Source organism: Cavia porcellus, unplaced genomic scaffold (genome assembly GCF_034190915.1).
Source record: "Cavia porcellus strain 051 isolate PalLab524CR breed Dunkin Hartley unplaced genomic scaffold, mCavPor4.1 scaffold_24, whole genome shotgun sequence".
Taxonomy (NCBI): domain Eukaryota; kingdom Metazoa; phylum Chordata; class Mammalia; order Rodentia; family Caviidae; genus Cavia; species Cavia porcellus.
This window is the reverse complement of record NW_026947507.1, coordinates 33,092,849-33,115,354: the sequence shown is the minus strand read 5'-3', so window position 1 is coordinate 33,115,354 and position 22,506 is coordinate 33,092,849. Positions and strand designations below refer to the sequence as shown.

At 39.7% G+C, this 22,506-nt stretch overlaps 1 protein-coding gene across 7 annotated transcripts in view; it reads left to right on the top strand.

Annotated features, from left to right (window-relative positions):
* The window catches only part of Csgalnact1 (chondroitin sulfate N-acetylgalactosaminyltransferase 1), a 315,999-nt gene that overhangs the window by 268,374 nt on the left and 25,119 nt on the right, over window positions 1-22,506 (top strand). For all 7 annotated transcript variants that reach the window (XM_063234828.1, XM_063234830.1, XM_063234831.1 and 4 more), the window contains 2 exons: window positions 1,473-1,689; window positions 14,113-14,214. In XM_063234828.1, the coding sequence (XP_063090898.1) occupies window positions 1,473-1,689; window positions 14,113-14,214 (319 nt within the window). The remainder of the gene's footprint in view (window positions 1-1,472; window positions 1,690-14,112; window positions 14,215-22,506) is intronic.

Below are 22,506 nucleotides of genomic sequence, written 5' to 3'. Positions count from 1 at the left end.
GTGCCCCTGGAAGACCCAGACTTTGAACCGGATCAAAGAGTCTGGAAGCCCAGGCATGGAGGATGAAAAGCTCCTGTGAGACAAAAAGTGGGAAGAGAACGTGTTTGTGAGGAAGCTGTGGTAGAAAAGGGCAGGGAGAGGAAGGAAGAAAAGAGGAGTGGTGTGAGAGGAAACCCATGTAACTCGCCAGAAACAGACTTCTTTTTCCCCCCGGAGATTTATTTTTGTGGCTATTCAAAGCCTGGGAGGTGGTTTCTCCAACTAACCTGAGGATTAAGAAGAAGGAGGAGATGTGGAATAGAAAACATGGTATAAATCAAAACTAAAAGGTTTTCTGGCGATGTGCTGAATTTTATTCATTTTTCTTTTCTCTGACTTTGTGAAAAGCACCTATCACAGCAACAGTATTATTAGGCAGGAAGTAGGTCGTAGCCATCAGGGAAACTGTTTGATCTTTAGACAGGAAAATTCTGTCCCAGTGGCCCTGGGGAGGCTTATCCACAGAGCTGAGATGTGGTGAGGCCATCTTCAGCCTGACTAGTGACACTCTGAGTTTCTGAAAGGTATGTAAATAGGCTTCTCTCCTGTTTGCGAATCTTCTCATTATGCCCTGTTACAGCAAAGCTGACAGAACAAGGCAGGGCCAAGAGGTCAGTGAGCATTTATTGAGTGTTTACTATGTGCCCCACTATTGCAGTACCTTGATATATATTGAGGCATTTACTTCAAAACAAGAACCTACGGGGAAAATGAGGCATAGAAAGGTTAATTTTCCACAGGGAATCTGTGGGGCCAGGGGCTTGGAACCCAAGCAGTCCAGCTTGAATGTAAGTACTGTGAAGTACTGAGCCACAGTACTTACAAAGGTAGAAAGAAAGATGTGAAACTGAGTGTGATGTATGGCCTGTGCCTATCCATCATGCTGGGTGTTGCTTGCTTTAATGCTTCCAGAAGCTTCCAGAGGGCCACATAATCCAAGTGTCTGGCCCTGAGCTCCTCTCAAATGTCCCAAAGAGATCACCATGGTTGGTTCATCTGAATCGCTATAACTTCTAATCTGTCATTTTAACACATATTTAAAATGAAATCAACATAAATGTGCTCATATTCCCCTAATCATATTGCAGAAAATGTGGAGAAGATACATCCTCTCTGCATTGTAATCAGTCTGATTTTGGCATATTTCCTAATGGCCCTTTTAAAAATAACTGAATAATATACAGTTTTACATCTAACATTGTAAGCATTTGCTCATGTTTTTGTGAAGTCTTCATAACTGATTTTTAGACTGATAATATTTTTATTTATTATGCTATTTTCATTGGGAGCATTTTGAGTTTTTCAATAATTGCTGGAGGCAGAGACTTAATACTAATTTTTAAAGGCATTTTGTGCTACATCTTGATTATAAAGCCCCTCAACAGGCAAGGTTACTTTTTTTTAACTAGCTTTCCTTGTTTTTCTGTTAACAGGGATCTATCGAACAGAAAAGGATAAAGGTACTTTGTATGAGCTCACCTTCAAAGGGGACCACAAACATGAATTCAAACGGCTTATCTTATTTCGACCATTTGGCCCAATCATGAAAGTGAAAAAGGAGAAACTCAACATGGCCAACACCCTTATCAACATTATCGTGCCCCTAGCCAAGAGGGCAGACAAGTTCCGGCAGTTCATGCAGAATTTCAGGTTTGTTTGTTTGCACCTAGTGTTTATCTTCCTCAGCATGGTGCGTGTTAGAACTGATATCATTTCCCATCATCTCCTTCATCCTGCAAACTACAAAGGCCCCTTTCTCCTGCCTGTTCAAACCATGTTTTCTTCAAGTGAAATTTATCATTTGTATATGCCTTTTCCTAGAGCAATTACAAAACTCCCCGGTAAATATATTTACCTTTGGCATGAACACACGCAGGGGCTGGGTTTTCATCAGAATGTATAAGGATGACCCAGTCCCTGTGAGGTTCAGTTCTGATTTGAGTTTGGGTTCATGTTTGGGAACAGTGGGAATTGAGACTCTTAAAGACAAGGGGACAATGTTCTCAGTCTCCAGGAGCAGGGAGGAGCTGGCTGGTGACTCCGCCCTTAGCACGGTGACCTCTTGGGAGTGGAGGTCCCTGGTCAGCAGGACGGCTCCTCTTTAGCTGTGACTGGATAAGACTGGATCAGGATTTTTATTCTAAGTAACATCTCCTCTGAGATTGAATTGAGAACTATACTGGGAAAGTGCCAAGTACTCCTTTTTATAGCTACCCAGGAAGACTACATGGAGTTTCGTTCTCAGATGCACTGGTATTGTTTGCACTCCTGTGTCTGGAAGCTCCTTATTATATGATTTGAATCTTCTAAGCTTTTAGGTCTCAAATTCATTTGTTCACTGAAGTTCGCCATCTAATTTAGTCAGCTTGCTTCAAAGAGACAGAGTCATATTATCTGACTATAAATCTTGGAAGGTTGTTTACTTTTAATCTTTAATTATCAAGTCCACATGTTCAGTATATGGATATGGTTGCTACTTCTCAAACTTCTGACTGATAAACACTTTTTTAACTTAAAGAATAACCCATTTGTAATTAAATTATTTAATAGGAGAATCAAATGGTCTGTTTAGAAGAGATTTGTGAGGTCATCTGCTCTAATCTCTTAATTTAGAATCCCTGACCATGCGATTCTATGCAAGATGTGTGGACCAGGTAACACCTGCTTCCTCAGGCAAGCTGGCTCCTTGTCCTGACCAACCCTAGATGGTAAACTCTTCCCTGTTTGGACCTGGAGTTGTCCTCTCTGTAACTTGTACCTAGTGAATGCAGTTCTAGCATCTAGAGAAATGACTGAACAAATCTGCTTCCTCAACTATTATAACCTTCCAAGAATCCAAAGAAGGGAACGACAGTTTCTGTCTCTTCTTCTCCAGGTACACCAACTCTTGTGTCCCCATCTTTCTTCTAGTCCCTGCCTCTGAGCTAGTGTTTTCTTAGCTGGAGTTCTGCCTTTGGCCATGGTATAATCCTGCATGGGTGCTCTCAATTGTCCATCTGGTCCTAACTTGCAGAACTGACCCCTTCAAGCACAGTCACTTCATTTCCAAGTGTCCATGTGGCTCCAGTACTCAAATGATGTTATGTCGTTTGGGTCCTCTGGTGTTTCTGTGCTTTCTTTTCTAGCTCCTCTTTGGAACGGCAGAGTGCCACTGGTTGATTCATCATTGCATCCTGAGAACAACTGGACCTGTAGTTGACCCTAGGCATTAAGTCAAATCCTACTTTCTGCTAACAGGACTAGGTTCTAGCATGTTGCTTTGGCAGATTCAGGGTTCTGAGCTTTGATATAGCACACAGTCTGGTCATGGATCATGTAGGGCTTGGTGAGGTAGTGGGTACGCTAAAGGGACACTTGCTTGGCACAAGGCCAGGTCCTCGGTGTGGCTCTCAGGGGTCCCGGAAAAGACAAATTCTCTTGGGCATATGTGGTCAGCTCTTTTATTCAGTGTCATGAGTATTGCAAGTAGTTAGTAATAGGAAGTACTGTTGAAAAAAGTAAAGGTAGTATTTTACAAGTCTTCAACAATGAAATGTGAGTGTAATTAATGTTTAATGTATACAGAAATCTCTGGCATTTCTTTCTGGCTTTTGCTAATGACGTGTCCTCTGCAGCATGCAGGTGGGAAGGAGTGAGGGAAGGGCTGGTTCTTGAAAGGGTGTTTTGAGAGCCCGTTGAGTGTGCCAGACACTCCACCTATATGCAAATGGTAAGGAGGAATTCTTGATATGCTCTCTGCCCTCCTGGAAAGTAGAATCGGTAGTCACAGAACCATATTCTTCAGAAGGTACAGGAAAAGGGAGAGGGACAGGGGCACAAAGACAGAGCCTCAGAGCAGATGGCACCAGAGCCGAAGGCTGTATTTGCTCTGCAAGCCTGGAGTTCCTGAGTGCTCCAAAAAACTAGGACAGACAGGGCGAATACTCAAGGATATTGTGCGCTTGGTGAGAGCCTAGTAAAGGCGGTATTCCAGATCAGCATTATTCAAAATGTGGTGTTGTGGTAACTAAACAAGCATAGCAGGAAAAAATTATTTCACACCAAGAACCTAAAGTCAACTGTAAAATTGCATATTTAGAAGCAATTAATACAACCTTGAAATTACTGACAGTATAAAATATAATAAGAAGCTATCTATTAAATATTTAACGTTTTCCCTCTGAAATTCTTTTCAACCCAAGATTGGAAACCATTAACTGTGCTTAACACCAAGGTGCTACTGTTAGTGACTTCTGTTTCCCTCATAAAGTTTTATATATTACCCTATGCTTTATATTTTATTTAGAAATCCAGTGAAAGGTGTTATTGGCTTTTATAAGTTAAGCGTGACTTTCTAGTTTGGAGAAGTGACTCTGGCTCTTACAAAATGTGTCAGCAATATAGGACAGTACAGAGAATGGGTCATTTAAAAAATGACTTCAGGGGGCTGGAGATTTAGCTCAGCGGCATAAGCACCTGCCTTGCAAGCAGGTGGTCGTGAGTTCGATCCCTGGTACCAATTTAAAAAAAAATGACTTTAGGTCTTAGAAGTTAGTATTATTAATATTAGTTGATCATCATCCCAGGCACCCTTCTCTGCGTATATGCAGAGTGAAGGGCAGATTGCTAGGTAGAAATAACTTAATGCAACATATAGTTTACATTCTAATGAAAAAATTAAATTTTGCCCTTTTATTTTGTGGTACTGGGGATTGAACCCAGAATTTTGCACTGAGCTACATCCCCAGACCTTTTATATTTTTAAGTTTCAAATTCTGTGAAAGGATTGCGGTAAGTTGCTAAGTTGTGAGGATGACCTGAAACTCGGCAACCCTCTTGCCCCAGCCTGCGGCGGGGTGAGCTGGAGGCATGCACCACAAAGTCCAGCTCATTTCGTTTGCTAGACTTACAGAAGAGAATCTGAAGTAGTGCAGAAAAAGCTGCTCAACTTTTAGAAAATCTTTTCAGTATACGAGATATTCGTTTCTTGGAGATCCTTCTAAAATTAAAGTTTGCAAAAATGTTGGAATTATTACATGTTTTTATAATACAGGTTCAGACTCAACAGAATTGAAATACTGTAATAAGAAAAAGAAATCGGCACAGTCAATACTTCCCCGTTTCTCGCTATTCCTTCTTTACTTGTTAGCGACCTCCTACTACGACTGGGGAGGTTTGCAGCCTTTACACGTGGTTCTGCAGAGCACGAGGTCTACGTGCAGTGAATTTAATACGTCCATGAGTCCTCTTCCCTCGTTCTTTGTGTGCTGTATTTCATGAACTATATTTACAGGAGTGGTACATGCTAGAGCATGCCATATCTAACCTGCTGTCTTCACCGTTTGAGGGAAGTGTGGCTGAGTTTAAAGCTTTGGGACGGGGTATACTGTCTTCCCTGGGGACCTTGTAGACATTCTTCTGGCACTGACTGACACAACATGGAGAAGTGGGAGACCCCTATTTTTTCTCTCTTCTGAAAGTGACTTACTTTTGCCTGAGAACCCCCTCTTTTGTGTCTTGGATAGTGACAAGTTAACTAGCATCAGTCTGGTGCTGCTGTCTGTTGTCCTTAGCCACTTGCCTGGGATACAATTCCCTTCCTTGTTCAGGGTCGTGGCTGTCAGGGAGATGGATGCTTGGTTTGGGGTGCTCTGGCTCCGTTGGTTGGGTCTGCACTGCACAGATTATTAGCCCTTCTGTGGTTTTCAGCGCCTCGGTCTTCCATCTGCGTTCGCTGAAACCCCTCCCTTCATGTCAGCAATTTGATTTTCTGATGTATCTACTCTGTACCTTGCTACTTCCAAGGTAATATCTCTGTTTGTTTTGGCTATTGATGTGTTTCCTGAGCACACAATGTGCCTGTTAGTCTTATTTGGTTGTTTTTATCATTTCCTCTTTGAACCCTTTTGTTAAAAAAGTTGAATTCACATGTTTTGCTAAAGTGTAAAACATTTTCAGAAAAAAAAATCTTTTGTCTGAATTATACTTTCTTTCAGACTAGGTTTTCATTTGTTTTGAATGTTATTTCTTAAATCAATATATCTCTCAATGTCTGTATTTGTCTCCCTGCAGTGTCTCTCTGTGTCTTCTCTGACTCTCTCTCTCTCTTTCTTTCTGTCTCTCTCCCCTGTCTTTCTCTGTTTCTCTGTCTCTCCCTCTGCCTGTCTCTCTCTCTCTCTGTCTCTCTCTCTGTGTTTTTCTCTCCCCCTGTCTCTCTGTCTCTCTGTCTCTGTCTCTGCCTCTCTGTCTGTCTATCTGTCTCTGTCTCTGTCTCTGTCTCTGTCTCTGTCTCTCCCTCTCCCCATGTTGTTCCTCCTGGGATGTGTTGCTGTGATGTTGCTTTTTATCTTTCCTCTGTGTCCGTCACAGAGGTTACCCAGGCTTTCTATTTGTTCTGCCATGATGTGAATGGATGTTTCTTGACTCTCCTCTCATCCTGAAAACTATACACATCTACTCCTGGCTGGATTTTGAGGATGGAATATTGCTCTGTTTTCTTTATTTGTGGTGTGCAAGAGTGGGTGGTGGGGAGAAGGCTCACTCAGACTGTGACCATCCCTGTGGTGGCTCTTCTGAACTTCGGAACAGGTACGCATCCAGTTGAGATGCACCCTCTTCCTTAGAGTAAATGTTTTTGGCTCACACAGTGGGTCCTCAGGTGAGGCCTGGAACCTTAGAAAGAATCAGCCCAAATTATTTATTTCTCTCTGTCATCCTCTTCTTCTGCAGCACTTTCTCCTCATTCAAGTCATAAGGAAAAAGAAAGACTTGGCTTCTCCTTTAATGGTTCTATGTGGCATAGCAGAAACATCTTAGATATGCCATCTGGCTCTCAGTATTCCTTGCTACTTATTTTCTGCTCTGGTGAAGGACCTTCTTTTAATTTTTAAAAAAAATTTAATTTTTTATTAGTACATGTTTGCATTGCATAATGGTGAGTTCCTTGGGGAGAGTTGGTGCAGACATACAAGACATCTTAATTGTTTTTTCCTCCATTCCCCAACTTCTCTCCCTCTCATCTCTTGACTTCTTTCTCTTTTGCAAAAGATCTAGCTCCCTCTTTCCTATTATCTGTCTGGTACTTTGCTCTTTATTTATATTTTAAGTTTTTCTTGTAAAAGGAACCTTGTGACATTTAGATCAAAATATCTAATTTATTTCACTGAACATTATGGTCTCAAGGTGTATCCATTTTTCTACAGACGACTCAAGTTTATCTTTCTTGATGGCTGAGTGACACCCCCACTGTGCATAACTACCACATTTTCCTTATCTGTTCATCTGTTGGTGAACCTACAGGCTGTTTCTGCTGTTGTGAATGATGCAGTTCTGCTGTTGTGAATGATGTCAGGATTTCACTAGGAAAACTTGCAGCAAGTCTGAGTCCTGCCTCCTTCTGCCTTGCAGTGCATTGACTTAAAAAATTGGTTTAAACATGAGTATGCATGTACCACAGTAGCAGGATGTCTTTAACTCGTTCAGGAAGCTACCTAGAAGGGGAATATTGGGATGGAATGGAATTTCTACTTTTAGTTTTTTAGGGCTCTCAAATAAAGGCAATTATTTTCTCCACCCCTTATTTATGTCAAATTTTTTTATCTTCTACTCTGTGGGCACGTAGTTTGTAATTATCATGATTTGAGAGGATTACCCCTCGGGCACATGACCTTTCAGATATCAGCACCCTCTGCTTGGCTCTGAATCAGTGGAGGAATCTTGTGTGTGTGGCACCTTGTCTGAGCTTTAGGGCCGTTTAAAGAAAATGAGAGTCCAGCAGGACCCCTGCAGCCTCTCTATTGATTCCAACAGGCAGCTTTAGGTTTCACTTCACCATAATTGCTAAATATTCACCTAGAAAGGACACACATGGCTAAGGCTTCAAAAAATACGTCTGCAATTGTTCTTGGGCAGAGGAATAGATGTGGAACTTGGAAGTCCCAAGAGAGCAGTCCTGGTCTTGAGATCCAGAGTGGCTCCTGGGAAGGCCAGATCTGGGGAAGACGGTGCTCCTGGGGTGATGCCCTGGTGTTGTGATGCAATAAGAACTCAGAGGCCAGCTTAGCATACTCCAGAGCTGTGTATTGGGTGGGCCGAGGGGCAAAATTAATTCCTGGGTACATAGAGTAGATGGACTAAAGCGCTTATATGGGTCTCATTGTTATGATAACCATATTAACAAATCTTAAAACAATTTGTGTTTATAAAAACTACAAATCTAATAAAACTATTTTTGTAAATTTCCATGTACAAAGACTCAGTTACAGGATGGAAAGAGGATACGTACACTTGGAAGTTAGGATTAACAGAAACAATTGAAACTCTTTAAAATGCCAGATTTCTGAACTTTCTGAAAGCCAAGGAGAAAGGAGGAAAATGTAGGCTAGTTTACTTCAACTCCTAGTATTCAGTGGCAGGAAGTCTGCCTATTGTTGGGTGAGAGGAGCACTTTTCTAGCAGGGCCTCTATTTAGGAGGCAAAGAACACTGAATGAATCATAGTCCTAGGATCTACAAAACTTTGATGCTAACACTTGAATATTGCCATCTCACCAACTAAAAATAAGCCCACTGAATTCACTGGGAACAACATAGATAGCTTTGCTCTGGCTGTTGCTAGGTAATGTACCACAGAACGCCATCTTTAGTCCTGGAGGGAAGGTGGCCGATCACTTCAGCATGTTTCTTCACTTGTACAGGCTCTCCCTGTGATTCTCTGGTCCATGAATGTCCCATCTTCCTCTCTTGAGATCACAATGCTCCCTTGCCTGTGGCCAGGAATTGAGGACGCTCACCAGGAGGACTGGTTGCAATCTAGGTCCTGTCTCCCTTTTCCCAGTAGTGTATTCCTTTAAATCCACCTGCTCTTCTTTGTGTTTTTTTTAAAAGCATCTTATTTTGCCTTTGATACTATCCTTGGCTTTGTTTTTGGCTCCTGAGTTCCTCTTAGCTTCTGTTTATAGATTGTAAAATTGTGTGTTCATATGTTATTTCATTGTGTTTTTTTTTTTAAACAGGAAAACTTTCATAATAACAAAGCTATAGATTTTCTTTGGGTCTTTATCTCTGAATTCTCAGGAAAAATTGTGGAAAATATTTCGCATGATTTTTAAAAACTTTTGTCTATTCATTCCAAGTTTGCTTACTTTTTATTGTGACTATTTCCAGCTGGACTGAGAACCATTTTTATGTTACTGGGTTCCTCCTTGGACTGGATGGGTTATTTTTGGTTTACTGTACTCTTTTGTTTTCTTCCTGTTTCTTCTCTCACCGCTCTTAAGGGGTTTATGATACTTTAATGCAGCATAAGGGAGATTTTTATATGACTTTTCTTTATCAATTCTACTTTTTTGTCATAACACCTTTAAGATAGTTCTAGAAATTTCTGGAAATAAATATGAAGCCATCATTATAGAATCTCTGATTGAAATAAACCTTGAAAATTTGACAAGGATAGTTTAGGTAACAGAAAGGCCTCAGACAATCAAATGTTGGATTTTGATAGTAATGAATTCCTGGTTTTGTGTTTCTCAAAAGAAATATGGCAGTGTTTTATTTTGCATGGTATAATTCTCCCACCTTACCTAAGCCCCACTGCCTCTCCGTTCATACACAGTGTTGCCCAAGAAAGTGTTATGACTAATACATTTGAGATACATTAACCTGTGTCATTTATGTTACTTGCATAAAGATTTCCCTTTGGGAGCTTAACAGAAATTGATGTTATTTTCATTCGAGCCACAGGTTGCATAGAAACGTGAATCAAATACAACTCAGCCTCTTGGAAAATCATCTTGTTTTCTATTCCGAAATGGGCAATCCAGAAAATAGGTCCCAATTGCTTGGGTGAAAGTCAGAATTCACTGTCACTTCTTAGTATTCATTGGACCTTTCAGATAACAGACTAAGAGAATGATATATTAATTGATCATGACATACTGGAGAGGAAAAGACCTATGAAATAAAAGGAAGAATACAATTTCTTAAAGCATTTCTGAAGGCGCTTAGTAATTTTTGACTGCTCTCCAGGAATATACCTGGTCCTTATTTGCAGTCTCTGTCTCCAAGGTTATATCTTTTCCTTATTGCCAATGTCTCTTTGGCTAAGAAATTTTCTTCCTGTCATCATAGCAAACATAGGTAGAGTCTGGGAACGAATGAGCTAGTAGAATGTATTATTTCATTTGCATGGGACATTGCTTAAAGTCCAAATACATTTTCTTCTCATACCTGCTACATCTGAGTAGAGCATTGACTTGGGAATGAATGGAAATGAGGCTTTCTTGCCAGCTATGCCATTTCTCAGCTGTAAAAAGCCTTTCTCTGCTCCTCCCAACTTGCATGAAGCCTACTGAGCTGTCAGAGCTTATCTGGGATGCTCCCGCCTCATGATACCTCTTGTACCATTACTCATCAGAAATTAATCTCTGCTCTGCATCCTCTTGGGTCTTTATCCTTATGTTATTACAATTATTTCATTCCAGGATTAATGGTAACTCTTCAAGTTGTTCATTTCTCTGAAATCTAAAACTTTAGAGGTCAGTAGGTTGACCAGTTGCCCTAGTTTGCCTAGAATGAAGAGATTTCTGAATGTGTGGGTTCTTCAGAGCCCTAGGCAAACCCGGATGGTTGTTCCCTTATGAGGACCATGCATAATGGTCCTTTATAAACTCTACTGCAGTAAGAATAATACATTGTACAACCCTGGTGCTCACTTAGTGTTTATTATTGAAATTGCATGCATCAGTCTGATTTCCTTTGCCACAATAAGATACCTCTAACTAAGTACATATAGAGATTAGAGGGCTGGGTATATAGCTCAGCAGCACAGCACCTGCCTGGCAAGCGCAAGGTCCTAAGTTCGATTACAAGTACATGTGCACACACACACACACACACACAAAAAAAAAAAGATTAGAGATCTATTCAAGGGCATTGTGCCAACATTGGTTGGCCTCTGGGTGGAACTCATGGTAAATGGCATCATAATGGGAGCAAATAGGAGAGGGAGAAATTACATGGTGATAAATGAAACCAGAGAGCAAAGAAAGGCCAAGATTGCTCTCTTATTTGAGTTTGTTGTGGGAAGGAGGTTTTTGATTTGCTTTGTTTTAAGATGGGTTGGGTGGGTTGGGCTGGGCTGGGTTGATTTTAATTTTGTTTGCAGTAAGTGGCTTTGGCAAGAAGCCAAACCTCTTGAGGTGGTTACAGAGGTTTCATTTACAGCTCTGCCATGGTGTCTCTGTGCTCATAGAGCATGGAAGTCACCTCCAGGGATCCACACATCAGTGTCCAGGTACAAATAATTAATGGCACAAAGCCAGACATCTGCATACACCATGAAAAACTTCTCCTCTCTTCTCAACCCTGTGGCTTTATTTCGTAGCCATTTATTACCAAAGTAAAGACATACTCATGTACACCATCACCCATATCCATACTTTCTCATATGTGGCATCCCCAGGGATAAGCTGAATGAGGATAGATTTTAGAAATATAGACATCATTCAGACCCAGTGACTATGTCTGCATGTTGCTAGGATGTTACTTTCATAAGACATTCGCTAATTTCACTGTGGATAGCTTTAGTCTTGAAGAGTAGATGTAAAACTCCCCAAAGGCAGACATATTTGTCTCATTCATTTTTTAAGATCTCCTAATAAAATATTCAGCACATACGTTGTTATGTTGTTAACGAATGTTTGTTTGAATGAATGAAATAATATGTGAACACCTGGTCCACTTTCCCCTTTTGAGCTGTCTCACCTGATCACTGGAATAAGGCTTTGACTTTTCTTCCTTGTCTTTGGGCATGTGTGTCTGGTGAGGCAGGGATTCAATCTAGGGCTTTTATAGCGAGCTGTAGCCCCAGCCATTTTATTTTTTATTTATTTTGAGACAGAGTCTTGTTAACTCAGTCAGTTGCCCAGGCTGGGCTTGGACTTGCAGTCCTGCGTTCGCCTTCCAGAGTACTGGGATTCTGTTTTATTTCTTAAAAACAGGAAGTGCTCTGAATGAAGGTTAAAATTCCAGCAAGGGACACAGTAAAGATATTACTGGAAAAATGAGAGTGCTTTTTCCTAGGTTCAGCAGGTGACCCTTTGCTGATTCCGGGGTGACTTTTTATTCCAATTGTATACCCAGTTTAAAGTGCAGTTCCCCATTGCCAGGCCTTGTGTGTTTTTCTTCTCACCTGGTAAGTGACAGTAATGCTGTGCCTGGTTGGTATGCCAAGGGATCTTTCATGCGTAGAGGTCTGCTGATGGTAGGTGCAGATTCAGTCTGCTGGGTCTATAGCTATGAAGGAGCCCTTGGTTTTGCAGCCCGTTGTTGCACGTCAGCTTTAGCTCCTAGTCCAACCTTTTTCTCATTGTTCCACTTTCAATCTGCATTCTCAAGGCTGCACTCACCTTCATCCACAGTTACAAACAGAATTCCCAGAAGACAGCTGCACCAGCCTGAGCTCTATGTGCCTCTCGTCCAGTGTCAGTATGCGCTTCCTTGATAGGTCCTCTTCCTTCTCCTTTCCACCTGTCTGAGCCTTGCCCGTCCTGCAGGGCCCCAGCCGTGCTAACCTGTAGGACTTGCCATGCCTCTGGAATCCTTTATGCAGTTTTCAGTGTCCTGAGTGGTCTGATTGCTGGAGTCATGGCGCAGGTCTGTAATCCCCGCACTTGGGAAGCTGAGACAGAACGATTGCTGCAAGTTCGAGGCCAGCCTGAGCTACAAAGTGAGCTCAAGTTCAGCCTGAACTGCATAGTGGAAGCCTGTCTCTAAAAAACAAAAAACAAACAAAAAACCCTGTGATCTGATTATTTTATTTGAGTTAACTTTATTTCCCAGGTGAATTTTCCAAGGGCACAAACATTGCTTCTGTTACTTTGGATTCCCCCAGCAATAGAAGATGATCACTTCTTTTCAATGTCATTATAAAAGAAGTATTGCATAATCTGGCCTCTACATGTAGGGCTCTAGTATTTCTGCAGAGTTTCAACATGGACTGCTTTTGGTGAATTAAACACAGTAGTCAACACAAGAACAAAATGGTAGGACATTCAAAGTATCAAAGCATCACAAACCATCTCACCAGTAGAATCTTTTCATTAACTTACTTCTGGAAAATTCCTGTTAAAATTATGCATATGCCCAAAGAAGCATGTATATGCATATGCATGTGTATATAAACATTTACATATATAGAGATACATACCCTTATGTACACATGCATGCACAAGCACACTCACATACATTTACACCCGTGCATATACATATATAAGGACCTCACCAGATTAGCTAGGTATTGCTGCTGATAGAATGGGGAACAGCAAACAACAGATAAGCTTTTGTGAGAAACAAGTCAAGTCCTGGCTAGAGCCAGGCCTGGTCCTGGGAGGGCTAAGCCGAGTGATTACTTTGTCAGGATCCTGGCACATCAGGTGCCAGGTACTGGGAATAATTGGAGTTACACAGAAAAGTAGGCAGCAGTGAAGATGATGGTACTTGTTTGGGGAGGAAAGGTAGTGACTATGTTTTTGCCTTGTCATTTTGTTGGACAATTCCTATTATTGGATGGTTGTACAAGTTTCTAGAATCCTAAACAAAAGAATGACTTTACCTAGGCCCATTCAGTCTTTAAGACTATCTATGTTTGGCATATGTCACAAAAGAGAGCCATTGACAAGCACAGGAATCTTTTCCTCTCTGGACTACAGGCTTCTCATCCGGGACTTGGAGTTACATCTTCTGTACTTCATGGGATTCCTTGGGGTGAGGATCCAGTCCTCTTTCCTTCATACCATGGGGCAGGCTGTGGCAAGGCTTGGGGCAAGTCAGACCTGTGGTGTTTTACATCTGAGGTTTAATTCCCCAAATCTGAGTATTTAAATTTTATTCTTTTGTGATAAGCTAAATACAAATTCTGGAAGTTGGGATGAACAACCAGAAATACCTTGGATCTTAATTTCTACTTTCCAGACCCTTTTGCCTTTTACCCTGCCATGCCCACAAAGTTTTATTGCTGTTTTATTTTGTTTTGCCTTACCTAATAAGGTGAAAGCAGGCACCAAACAGAGTGACACATGTGTGTTTTGTTTTCCAGGGAGATGTGCATCCAACAGGATGGGAGAATTCATCTCACTGTTGTTTACTTTGGGAAAGAAGAAATGAATGAAGTCAAAGGAATACTTGAAAACACTTCCAGGTGAGTACACCCCGGAGCAGAGATGAAGAGTCCTGGTAACCAAATGCAGAAGTACACACTCAATCCTTAGTTTTATTTTCCTTAACACCAAGGAAACTGGGAGATTAATGGCTGGTCCAGGGAAGGAAAATTCAGCAGCCTTCTTCCCAGAAAGAGACCCGCCTGACATGGAGCAGGGGGGATGGCTTTGACAGAAGACATAAACACGGGAGCTTGGTCTTCTGCCAGCTCCCACGTGACCAGAGGTAATCATAACACCACAGATTTGGGGACTTCAGATCACTGCAGAATAAGGCTCAGGGAGAGTGCAACTGTACAGTGAGCTCTGTCCCTACTGCAGCTTCCAAAGCCAAAGGTGATAGTTGTGTTCACAACCCATTCGCACAACAAAGGGTCTCTCTGTCTTTCACTTTTCATTCAGTGTGTATTTAGAGATGGGAAGGGGAAGCCAGGAGGATGACTGGGATGGCATCCTTGATTAAAACTACTCTGTCAAACAGCAATATTTTATCAGATCTTTTAGACACAAGCTTGTATATTTGTACCTCATTCATCAGTTGTATGGGGAAATAAATGTATTCAAAAGCAGCATAAATTGCTTTTTTTCTCTATCAAAATAACCTTGAAGGAATCTTGTACCAATGAGGAAGCCAGAATTGATACCATCTTGCTCTCCCTTTGACTTGCCCTGGAAGTTTGCAGGGCATTAGCTTAGTGCCCTGTCAGGTGGGTACTCTCTATGTATGTTCAAGCTTTGATGGTCATAGTAGTAGAAGCAGAAATAGTCTGAATAGATTCCTTTGGACATTCTGTTTTGAGTCAGGACATTCTGTTTTGAGTCTGTGGTAAATGGTAATAGAATGATAGTTAAAGGATAAGATTTCAAGATAGAGAATACTTTCTATGTATGTTTCCATGCTTATTTTTTACTAGTTTTGTATCAATGGTAGTTATGATTTTTCAAACATTCTAAAACAGCAAACTATAGCTCACTACCCAAATTCTGTCTGCCACTTGTTTTTTTTTTTTTAAAATACAGTTTTATGGGAATGTGGTTAAATCCATTTGTTTACATGTTATTTATGATTACTTTTGTGCTACAACTACGAAGTTGACAAGTGATGATACTGTAAGACTCACAAAATCTAAACAATTACCATCCAGCTCTTTATAGAAAAAAATTGGTGGCCCCATTTAAAGCAATAAAGACTTGAGTTTAAAATTGGTGTACAATATAAAGCTAAAGACAGTGTCTAGGGAAGATCAAATAGAATAAAAAGCTCAAATATCCTAAGTCTAAGTGAAACAGAAACCTGTTAATGTTACTGCAGTAACATTACAATATCATTACAGTAACATTACAGTTACAGTATCCTCATCATCTCTGGCTAAAATGAAAAGGATGAGTGATTAGAATCATGTTCTTTGCCTGTGGGTTGGCTTTAAACATCTCCACCAATATTCTGGACATAGATATAAGTTTCTTGGTTCAAATGTGCAGCCAGGAATGAGGACCTTTCTGATGTAGTTTAAGTATCTGTCCAGGTGGCTCTAATGAGCAGCCAGAATTGACAATCACTGTGCTATCGGGTCTGACACCTTTCCAACACATCAGAAGATACTCAGATATTTGCTGAGATTACATATCACAATTTATGTGAGTCTAATTGGTAGATTAGACATATTATGGGAAATACTCTTTCTAATGGCTAAAATCCTTAAGTGTTATCATGAGAATCTTCTTCATATCAAGTTACCAGCAGACAGCATTCTCAGCCAGAAAGTTAGAGAGCAGAGTACGTATAGAATCTGGCCAAGTGACATGAAATCATTTGAGTGGCAGGAGTGGCTCACCTAGAACTTTGCAAACCCCTTTTTTGCCAGACAGAGAACTTCACGCTAGAGATGAGGTCTCTTTGTGCTTCAAAGTAGCAAATGCTATGTAAACTGTGCGAAAATTAATTTGAATTCATTTTTGGGTGTGGATATCCTCATTCTATTAACTAGGGATGCCTGTGATGTTGATGTCACTGATTCTTTGGGACACTTCTTCCTCTCATGGTAGTCCACTGATCTGGCCACCTCTGTGGCAATGTAGCACCCAGATTGATATCACGATGCCACACCACACTCCACCATTCAGATAATGTCTTCCTTCATCACCCACTGCTTCCTGTGACCTAAACTGATTGTTATTCTGAACATTATTTTTACTTTTATGGCTGACAAGCCAAATGGGCTTAAAGCTTTACAGCCTCTGTACTGTGTCTCTTCCATTTAGCTCTCCTTGATTCCACATTCTTTGCTCTCTGAACTTTGACTCTGCTCACTTTCAGCACCTCGTATTTGGCTGATTTGGTTGCTTACATTTATTTTTATTGTCCTTGCTTTGCAATTAAGTTATAAGCCACTCAGTAAGTGCTACTAAGTCTCTTGCCTCTTGCTATCTCCCACACTGAGCATAGCACCTTCCACAAAAAAATGTTCAAAGTTTGTTTACTGAGGAAAACAATGCCAGTTAATTAATAAACTTGGACGAATAGTAACATACAAGCTTATATATGAGGGTTATTTAAATATCTTTGTCATTCATTTAAGGAAGTAAAATTTAATACAGTGGCATTTTATTTTTAATTAGTAATAGCTATTATTATTAGTTGCACAAATTATTTAATATTTACAGCAAACTTTTTGAGATAAAAGCACCAAAGTGCTTAAAGACAGAATTCAGTCTCACATAGCATGAGATTTTTCACTCCATGTGACCCCTTCTAAAATTCATAATTGTTACTTGAAGGTAATAAGATCTGCAATCAGACTAAATGAAATATATTGCATTTGAAGAATGGTATTATAATTAAACTGTTCTAAATCCAGCTAAATGCATGCATTTTAAGAATATCTAAAAATAAAATCATATTCATTGACAAGTTTGTGATGTTTTGCACTCTCTTTCTCCTTAGGCTTACTCTGACTCTGTTGCTTTCTACTGCAACTGGTTGCTGTAGATCATTGTTTTACCAACTCTGGTTTGTGGTTCATTATAGGATTGTGAAATCAATTTAGTGAACTATGTCCACTGTTTTTAAAAAGTGAAATAGAATAGGTGAAGAATATCAGAATGAATCATGGTTAGTAAGGATAAATAACATTTCATGAAACTTTAATTCAGTGCCTGTGTGTGTGTGTGTGTGTGTGTGTTTATGCTTGTGTGTGCAGGTACTGCATTATGATGTATAATATATTATTTGCAAGGGTTATGGTTGAAACATTTACAAGCCACTGCCATAGACAACAGTGCAAATCAGTTCTCAATACTTGATTGTTAATCCACGGATTTTTCCAAGTTTCATTTCATCTCAGATAAAACCTACCACAGCATTTCTCCAATGTAAATATGCTTTGGATTATGCCGAAGTGCTTTTAAAATGCACATTCTGGTATCCATCCCTTGGACATTTTAAGGCAACAGGCTTGCAATGAGGCTTGGGAACCAACATTTCCATCCTGTTCCGTGTGCAGGGCTGATGTGCGTGGTCCTTGGTGTATGCTTTGAGAAACTGTGTAATGGGAATATTTTTAAAATTGGCATTGGTATGTGTTGACATGTAAAAACACTGTGAGTTCATCTTTATCCAATCATGAGGACACAGCCTGTTTCAGAGTAATCATGCCTGAGACTGAGATAGGAGAAATGATTGTGGTCAGGAACCTGCCTTGCGGTAGTGTGTGTCAGCATTTCATGTCCCTTTGAAGTGATTTGATTGACAAATACCTTAGGATGGTTTCATTAGGGCATCTGGAAGAAAAGTCCCCCCACCCCCGAAACTGAATCAAGAGCTTCACTCCTGCTAGACCAGCACTACCACTGAGCTACATGACCAGACACTCCTCTGAAATTTGAGCCACATTGCCTTTTTGTTTTTGGCTTTTCTTAAACAATGAAATTTTGAAAATCTCATCTGCTTACATAAAGTAGGCTGCATGGTAAGTTCTTCCCACGTGGATAAAGAGTCCTGGGCCCTATGAACAGAGTGCTGATTCAGGACCTCAGTGATTCAGACTGTGTCTCAGGACTCTGACTAGCTCATCTGCCTCCCTCTGCCAGAGGTGGAGCCAAGCACACTTCAGCTTGGTGGAGTAGCATTTGAGTGCCTGCAAGTCTGAGTTGTTCTTTGGGGATCTGATCATGGCATCTGGATTTAAGGTTGTGACAATGTTAAGTCTCCTGAGTATGATTATTATGTTTCACAGTGTTACAGAGTAATGTCCTGGCTCTTAGCAGGTACAGTCTTCAAAGGGAAGTCCTCATGATGTCTGTAACTAACTTTCAGACGGTTCAGAGAGAGAGAGAGACACAGAGACAGAGAAAGCAAACATGGCAGGATTTTAACACTTAATGATCTAGGTGAAGCCTAGGTAGATTCTTTCTATCCTATTTTTACAATTTTTCTGAAGGTTTAGAATTTTTCAAAATAAAAATTGGAGGAAAATATGATACAAAAAAATCAGTGATATTAAGATCACCCAACAGAATTTAATGTGTCCATTAGAAGAGGAAGAGTGATATCAGTGAAGATGATGGTATGGACACCTCTAAGATATTCCTACATAAAACCAATAAGAATATTGATTAAATGAAAAAAGAATACCATTTCACAGCTCTAAGATTTAACTGAAGTCTTTGTAATAATCTAGAGTATTTACCCAAGAAGGATGGGTAAATTTTGATGTGAAGGGGACTTTCTGGTATTGTATCTTCTCCCGGGAAGCCAACAGCCACAAACACAGCAAGCAGCATAGCCTAGCAGTTACCAGAGGGGTTGAATAGGATTAAAGATCCTTAAGGCATCACTGAGAACTGTCATTATCTGAACCTCTGAGTTTCCCTGGAAGACTCCACTGACAAGGCTGTCTTTATGTGACTTGTTTTGGAACTTTCCAGTTAAATCTCCTGAGTATGATGCAAAAGACCTTTTCTTTGGAAGTGAGGGGTATTTACCAAAAATGGTTATTGGAAGTGTTCAGCTTTTTGCTGTCTGAGACAGTGGAAAACAGACTAAGATGTGCTTCCACTCAGGAAAGACCTGACTTGACTAAGCCCTAGGATCTCACTTGGAGGTGACCTTAAGCTCTGTGTGAGGAGCAAGTAAGGTGACAGGAAGTTGTTGCCTACTGGATTCAGTGTTGAAGGTGCACTATAGCATCATGCCGAATTTATGCTCAAAGATTGGGAAACTCACTGGTTCCAGGCAATAGTTCCATGGGAGGAAATCTTTGTCCAGCCAATAAGTGGTCACAGACAACACAGGTTACAGACTCCGGGATTAGTTCAGGAAACTCACTAATAAGCAGCAGTAAATCATGGGGAGGAGAGATATTCTGAATTCCATGGTTGCCACATTACATTTTTTATAATGTCCACTTTTTACAAAAAGCATGACTCATGTAAGTAAATAATGATCCATTCACAGAAAAAAAAAAAAAAAAACTTAGTCGTTAGAAATTATTCCTGAGGAAGCTCAGACACTATAGTTACTATCAAAGATTTTGAATGAGCTATATTAAAGAAACTACCTTTAAAGAACTAAGGAAAATTATGAGAAGTGTTTCTCACCAAATAAGAGAATACTAATAAAGAGGTATGACATCATTTTTTAAAAAAATTATGAAGCTGAACAATGATCATCAGTAAAATTAAAATTTCACTAACGAGTGATCAACATCAGGTTTGAAGATGTAGAAGAAAGAATCAACAAATATTAAGATAGGTCATCTACGATGATCCAGTCTGAGAAACAGAAAAAGAATGAAGAAAATGATCAAGCCATCAGATATATCAACATACATCTAATGAGAATCAAAAAAGAGAGAAAAAAGTGGTATACAAATATTTGAAGAAATAATGGTCAGCAATTTCTCAACTTGATGAAAGACATGTGTTAATGCATTCAAGAATTTATTTATTTTATTTTAAAGAATATAAAACAAAACAAAATAAACAGTGTAAGAGATACAGGACTTCAAAACATTACAAAATCAACAATAGTTACCATATTGCCTTTTGATATCTTCAAAATAGCTGCAGATAACTTTGGGCGTAGTAAAAATCAAACAATGAAATAGAATAGAAACAATAAAAACAAAACAATGAATGCAATAAAAGACTTCAAAATCAGCTAGTAGTAAATCCAAAATTGCTATAACATATCTTGTTATCCTTGAAATAGCTTCTCTTGCCATCAGATTTAACATAAACAAAACAGAGAATAAAACTCAATCCAGTACAACAATGGAAACGATATTGGACCTCAAAACAAGACCATGGGGAATCAACAATGGCTCCTCCCACAGGAGGAGATCCCCGCTAGATGTCACACTGCGTACTGTTATCCTCTGAAGCTATGATCAGACCACTGGCCATAGACCTGCAGTGTTAGTGAAACAGAAAGCACCACAGGCATCCCGCTGCAGTTCACCTCGGTAACTATCATCACAGCCTGTGCTTCTGTGGGTAAGCTGGTCGCTTACAGGAGAGTAGGGAGGTGGGGAGTTCATACTTCTGGTTGCCAGCCTGCGGGTCAGAAGGGGCTGGGCCGCTTCCTGTTGAGCAGTGGCCTGTGTATGGCGCTGGCTCCCAGACTGGACTTGTTTTCTGCTGGGCCATGCTCCCGCCACCCACCCTGCTTCTGCGAATGGCGCTGACTCATGGGGAGAGGCTTGGGTCTGACTGTCACATTCAAGAATTTCAACAAAGTCTAAGTGCGATAAACTCAGAGAGATCTACACTAGACACATTGTATTCAAACTGCTGAAAGTCAAAGACAGAGAGAAAAAATCTTTAAAAAGCAAGAGAACTCATCAGGAATCCTTGATATGATCATGAAGAGGAGAAGCTTTTGGAGGCCAGAAGTGTGGCGTGTTAAAGTCCTGAAAGAAGAAAACTACTTGCCTTTAAACAGCAAAACCTTCAAAACTGAAAAAGAAATGAAGACATTTCCAGATAAAAACTGAGAGACTTTATCTTTAGCAAATATGCCTGCAAGGAGTGCTAAACGGAGTCTTTGGAGCTAAAATGAAAGGGTGCTAGATTGTAATAAACACACAGAGCATCAGTGAAAGTAACCGTACAGGGTAAAGATAGAGGAAACACAAATATATTTTTATTTGGGACTCTTTTTTCTGCTGATTTAAATGATTTATTACATAAAGAAATAATTATAAATCTGAGTTGAACATACAATGTGTGAAGATGAAATTTATAATACAATAATAGCAGAGAAGAGGGGAATTAGAAATAGAAAAACAAGTTTTTGTATACTGTTAAGTGAAATTAAGGACTTTTCTAAAGAAAAAAATAGGAAATCTGACTAGAGCTATAACTAATGAATGGATTTATTTAATTAAAAAATTCCCCAAATGACCAGGAGTATAGCTCAGTGGTAAAGCACTTGTCTAACATTCATAATACCCTAGACTTAACCCCCAGAATAAAATAAAATTAAATTAAATAATTTTTCTATGAAGAAATCCTGGCACAAATTGCTCATTTCAGCTGTTTAGTGAATTAACCACCAACACTTCACAGACTCTTCCTAGAGGAGGGGGGCATTCTGCCCAAATTACTCTGTGCAACAACTATTTCCCAGGTCAGACAGAGACATCACAAAGCAAGAAAATTACAGACCAGTATGTCTTATAAATATAAATGCAAAAATTCTCAACAAAATACTACCAAATTGACTCTTGCGATGTTTTTTTAAAAAAGGACCCTGTATCTGAGGTTCATCCCAGTAATTCAGGCTTAGCATAATAACCTCAGTATATATAGGAAAAACATGTGACAAAAATCCAACACCCTTTCATGGGTAAAAACACTGAAGATACCAAAAATAGAACTCCAATCTGATAAGGGCATAAATGTATACACAAACTAACTTATAAGAAGTATACTTGATGAATTACTGAAAGCTTTCCTTATAAAATTAATAACACCACACAAACCTATATATATATATATATATATATATATATATATATATATATATGAGCAAATATTATTGTTGTCATTACTATTCATTATTTTACTGAAGGTTTTAGCAAGGATGGTTAGACACTCAGAATGGAAAGGAAGAAATAGAACTATTTTTGTTTACAGAAGACATGTTCTTATAGATAGAACATTATGAGACATATATAAAAACAGTTGGGGCTAATACACAAAATCAGCAAACTTGTGAGCTATAAGGGCTATATACAATACCTGGATGTGGTGGCACACACCTGTAATCC